Source organism: Euleptes europaea, chromosome 8 (assembly GCF_029931775.1).
Source record: "Euleptes europaea isolate rEulEur1 chromosome 8, rEulEur1.hap1, whole genome shotgun sequence".
NCBI classification, from domain to species: domain Eukaryota; kingdom Metazoa; phylum Chordata; class Lepidosauria; order Squamata; family Sphaerodactylidae; genus Euleptes; species Euleptes europaea.
The window spans coordinates 27231648-27236845 of NC_079319.1; the positions used below are offsets into that span (position 1 = coordinate 27231648).

At 45.0% G+C, this 5198-nt stretch overlaps 1 protein-coding gene across 1 annotated transcript; it reads left to right on the forward strand.

The window, feature by feature from the left end:
- Positions 1-307: 307 nt before the first annotated feature.
- On the forward strand, positions 308-4850 carry TP53INP1 (tumor protein p53 inducible nuclear protein 1). Its single transcript, XM_056854491.1, has 3 exons — positions 308-532; positions 1650-2043; positions 4321-4850. Exons 1-3 carry the CDS (start codon positions 421-423, stop codon positions 4568-4570), a joined length of 756 nt encoding a protein of 251 aa, XP_056710469.1. The 5' UTR covers positions 308-420; the 3' UTR covers positions 4571-4850.
- Positions 4851-5198: the final 348 nt, after the last annotated feature.

Consider the following 5198-nt stretch of genomic DNA (forward strand, 5'->3'; position numbering starts at 1 on the left):
TTTGCCAACGGTGGGAGGTTTTTGGGGCGGAGCTTGAGGAAGGTGGAGTTTGGGGAGGGACTTCAATGCCATAGAGTCCAATTGCCAAAGCGGCCATTTTCTCCAGATGAACTGATCTCTTATCGGCTGGAAATCAGTTGTAATAGCAGGAGATCTCCAGCTAATACCTGGAGGATGGCAACCCTAATATGGAGTGATGGTCTGTGTGTGTATATATATATATAATTAAGACTTTCCCGTCTTCTTCTTTGCAGGGTTTTATAGCAGCAGTTTACAAATCATGACTCCCCGTATCCCAAGCCTCAGCTGATAAAACCTCTTTGCACATTAATCTCCTGCGTGTGTCCTTGGCTTGAGCCCTGTACCTTAACTCTTGGATACGAAGAAGTCTTTGCCAGAATCATATTTATTGCCTTACTAATGTTCCAGAGGCTGAATAATATGTTTGTGGGAGAAATCAATAATTTCCCCAGCCAAGAGCCAGAGTTCAGCGAGAAAGAAGAGGAGGAATGGATTCTGGTGGACTTCATAGGTGAGAGAGCTGCCAAGTATAATTTGTTTTTAGAGCACGAAGCAATAAGGACAGATCTTCATATACGCGGGTGGTTGTGAGCAAAAGGTGAGTTTCTGTAGGGAAGGAATAAAGGACAGAATGTTCTGGGTTTTAAGCTGGAACAGTGAAAGGACTTTTTCTAGCTTTCAGAAAACTGGTATAGTGTAGCGACTGGCAGACCGAGCCTTACATCGGGAAGTCCCTGGTTCAGCTCTTGCCTTTGTTCCAAACTTGCTAGAGAAGATGAAGAAGAGTTGGTTTTTATATGCTGACTTTCTCTACCACTTAAGGGAGAATCAAACTAGCTTACAATCACCTTCCCCTCCCCACAACAGACACCCTGTGAGGTAGGTGAGGCTGAGAGAGTGTGACTAGCCAAAGGTCACCCGGCTGGCTTCATGTGTAGAAGTGGGGATACAAATCCAGTTCACCAGATTAGTGTCCGCCGCTCATGTGGAGGAGTGGGGAATCAAACCTGGTTCTCCAAATTAGAGTCCACCACTCCAAACCGTTCTTAACCACTACATCACACTGGCATTAGGCAACCCACTGCATTCTTGATCTCCATCCCTCGTCTCTAATATAGAGATAATGATAATACTGACTTACACTGCAGGATCCTTGTAAGGAGTACAAGAAAATAATATATGTGAAGCGCTTGGAAGCTCTTTCTCCTCTTCTCCAATCTTGTTCAACTGGTGTAGATTATAAACTCTATGGGGCAGGGATTGTCTGATGCAGATACTAACCCAGGCTATTTTGAAGGAGCAGGGGAACAAGCTCCAAGGGAACGAAGGGGGTTCCGTTCTCCTAATGGTGGAGCCTTCCTCTCTTGTGCTAGAGAAACTTCAACCACTAGAAGCATAGAGCCTTCAGATCCAACCCCAACTCTTTTCAATTGGGCAACCATTCAAATAGAGGCTGAACACTTCCTGTATTCTGCACAATGCCTATCACGCTATATACAATTGTGCATTATGTTGATAAGTTATCTCCTTCCCTCCCTCTCTCTCCCTCTTGTAAACCATCTGATCTCTGACCACTTCAACCAACCTATTTCCACCTGAACTACTCATGTCTCCATGGCTCTCACTAGATACCTGCACCAACTTCTCGACAGTTGTTGAAGAAGAAGAAGAAGAAGAAAGTGACATCCCGGACGCATCCTCTATTGACCATTCTCCTGTCTTCTCTTGTCTGCCTACTTCGTTGGAGAGTTTGTCTGATGCCAGTGAGTCGTGTTTTATCCAGTTTGACTCGTGTCCTATGGAAGAGAGCTGGTTTATCACACCACCTCCGTGTTTCACTGCTGGTGGCTTGACTGCTATTAAAGTGGAAACCAGCCCAATGGAGAACCTTCTGATTGAACATCCCAGCATGTCTGTATATGCAGTCCATAATACCCTCCACAGCCTTAACAAGGCTAGTTGTGGTGATGAGGAGGAAGAGGAGGAAGAAGAAGAGGAACCTCATGATGCAAGCAGTCCTAGGTATGTCCTCTTGATAGCTAAAGGTAACAACATGCAGGGTGTGAAATCATCCTTCATTTGGACAAGTTTGTTGGGGATGGGCACTTCAAAAGTGGTTCATTGAAAAATACTAAGTATATGGAGGAGTGAAAATACTGGAGAGGGACCGTGGCTCAGTGGTAGAACATCTGCTTTGCATGCAGAAGGTCTTGATTTCAATCTCTCACATCTCCAGTGAAAAGGATCTGGTAGCAGATGATATCAAGGACCTTCCTTGTGTCTCTTTCTGGAGACCCTGGTAGTGACTCTCCAATCAGAGAAGACAATACTAGCCTTGAATTGGTCTGACTTGGTACAAGGAGGCATTGTGTGTGCTTATCTAATGAGGCCTACCGCTGAATGATTAGATCTGGTACATCTAGTACACACACACTCCCAGGTACTGGGGGAACTTTGCTAGGTACCTGCAGGTCAGGTATGGACTACCTGTACCACTAGTGAGAGAAGGAAACTGTAACTACAGACTGGAATACCAGGCTTGCATCCCAGACTTTTCCTCGTCCTGCGAATCCTAATACACCAATCCCATGCCATTGTCTTCCATGTGTCTCTTAATGTTTATTGCCCTTCTTCCATCTAGTGAGGGCTTATCAGTGAGGGAAAGCCCAAGGAATCCCCTCTGTGTCAGTCTGTGGTTGCTCCTGGCTCTCCCCTCTGCTCCAGGAGCTTGTCATTTCCCCAGCTGTTGGGTTCTGGTCCTACCCCAGCACTTTGACCTGGATGGACAAACTCCCACAAAGCTGAAGGGGTCAGCAGTAGAACTGCCTAGCCGATTCACAGGGCTTACGCAATTCCAGGCAAAGTACCATGGGTACTTGGCATGCTAATGCTGCATGAATAACTGTGGTGACCATTATTAGAGTGAAGTGGGAGAGTTATTCCTCGTGGCCTGCGGCAGTCATACTGAGAAAGGCCGGGATGCCAAAATCTGTATTCATGTTACAATTTCAGAAAATACATATCACTGAAAATGGCTTCCTCCTTTTAATTTGTTACAAAGCACATTTTCATTAGAATGTCTATGTTTAACTCCAGTCACCCCAATACAGGATAAGACAAGCTACAAACGTAAATGATACAATCACAAAAGGGCATAATTGTATTTACAGTTGTTTTCAAGGGAGCTTGTTTCTCCACTATGGGGGCTTTTTGTGTCTCCTTAAATAGAGAGAGCCTGTGACAGCCAGTCATGTGAATCTGTTGGCAGAAGATGCAGTTACTCAGGAAAATGCAGGTGACCTTTTCCAAGTCAACAAGAAGTAATTTTATTCAGAATAAACCACGGTTACCAGCTTCCTGCTAGTAGCAGGCCGTCTCCTGCCTACTGGTGATTGAAGCACTGGCAGGAGAAAATGCATCAACAATTTTAATGCATGCACCAATGTGACCTTACTTCTGTGAAAAACCTTGTGGGGGGGGCTCTAGGATTTGCAAACTCAGTGGTAAAACCATAGGAGTTTTTGCAAATCCTAGAGTGCCCCCCAAAGTCATGACATCATTTCCGAGATAGAAGCGATGTCAGTTCTCCAGCACCACACCAATTCACCAGACTGCCACCAAAAGCCTCTGGGGGATTGCTGGATGTGGCCTGGCAACCCTAGAAAAAACTAACATGAGAAAAAGAGAAGGAGGCTCATCTAGATCCAGCACAGAGTGAGCCATATTCGATTCTGGTATTCTGGAACTATAATAAAACAAGGGATTACAGACGCCATCAACTTCCCGGTGACCTCAGTGCAAAGGAAGTCACCCTATAGCCTGGCACCCTGTAGCTCTTCCTACTCTTCTGTTTCCCATTACAACTGCCCTGTGGGTTAGTTTAGGCTGAAAGAGAGTGAGTGACAGGCCCAAGGTCACCCAGTAAGGTATATGACAAAGTGAGAATTGTGAAATCAAAGCCTAGTCTTACAGACTTCACTATTACAATACCTTCAGAACTTTCTCGAACCTTTCATGGATGACTTTTGCTCTTGTGCAGGCCCAAACAGGCATGTCGTGGTAGATTCTCTGGCACTGTCCAGAACTTTGCCCCGAAGAGCTGCTTCTCTGCCAGGAGTCCCCAACATGGAACCTATGGGTGCCATTGTGCACCCCAACACCTTTTCTGGCGCCCGCCAAGTGCTTTTAGGAAGTGGGCGGGGACAGGTGGGGTTTTAGTCCAGCAAGGCTTCTGATTTGTACCCATCCAATTGAAAGTCACACCTTAAGCTCAGTACTTGTTTGTGCTTTGAATTTTAGGACGGAAGCCCCAAATGAATTGGGCCAACACATTCGTTGCTACATTGCAGCATTTCCTACCCACTCAAGCTTTCTGGAACAGGCCAAGAGCTTTCGCTCTTCCCAGTGGATAAAAGAGCACAGTGAACGGCAATATCTGAACAGAAACTGCCTCCGTCGCCAAAATCTAACCAGGGATTGCTACTCTCGGCAAATCAAGAACAATGGATTGTTTGTTCACCAGCCTTGCCAGCGCCAGTATAATTACTGAGGGTTTTGGGAGTGGGGTTCCCCCCCACTCTCCAAAAACAATATCGGTTAAACGTAGCTCTATTGTTATTTGTAGGTAATGAAGGCAAGATCAATTTTAGGCTGATCATCAGTTTTTTTCTATACAAACACTAAGTGTTACACTAGGTTGTAACCCACGTTGATGTAATGGCGTATCACAGAATGCCTTTGAAATATTTTAATCGTGGCTCGGAAACATATCAGTTCAATAGCCTTTGTGTGACTGGGGTTGTTTTTTCGTGCGTGACTTTTTAAGAAATTTTTTTATGGTAACGTATGGATGGGTTCTTTTTTTGTATTTGTGTTTTTAACCAAGATGGAGCAGGCAAACCTCAGTACTATTGTAGTCCAAATACAGTAACAAAACTTCTCAGGGTCAGCCCTACAAGTGCAGTGACCTGTGTATACTGTATATCCTCATACACGACTGTTTAAAATGTGAGGGACCATAACTGTTTAAAATGTGAGGGACTGTTGATGTAGAGTCAATTCTGAGTGTGGGAACAGAGGGTAAAAGTCATGTACTCCCCTCCATCACACAAACCTGTGTTCCACTTTTTGATTCAAAGTGGTTTACCACATACCACACACCAAGGAAGGTACCTCAC

Bases quoted from the DNA above. Each gene is read 5' to 3' on its own strand.
- TP53INP1 (XM_056854491.1), top strand. From the start codon at position 421: ATGTTCCAGAGGCTGAATAATATGTTTGTGGGAGAAATCAATAATTTC. The intron at 533-1,649 runs GTGAGAGAGCTG...GGCTCTCACTAG, and splicing joins GATTCTGGTGGACTTCATAG to ATACCTGCACCAACTTCTCG. The intron at 2,044-4,320 runs GTATGTCCTCTT...TTTGAATTTTAG, and splicing joins CATGATGCAAGCAGTCCTAG to GACGGAAGCCCCAAATGAAT.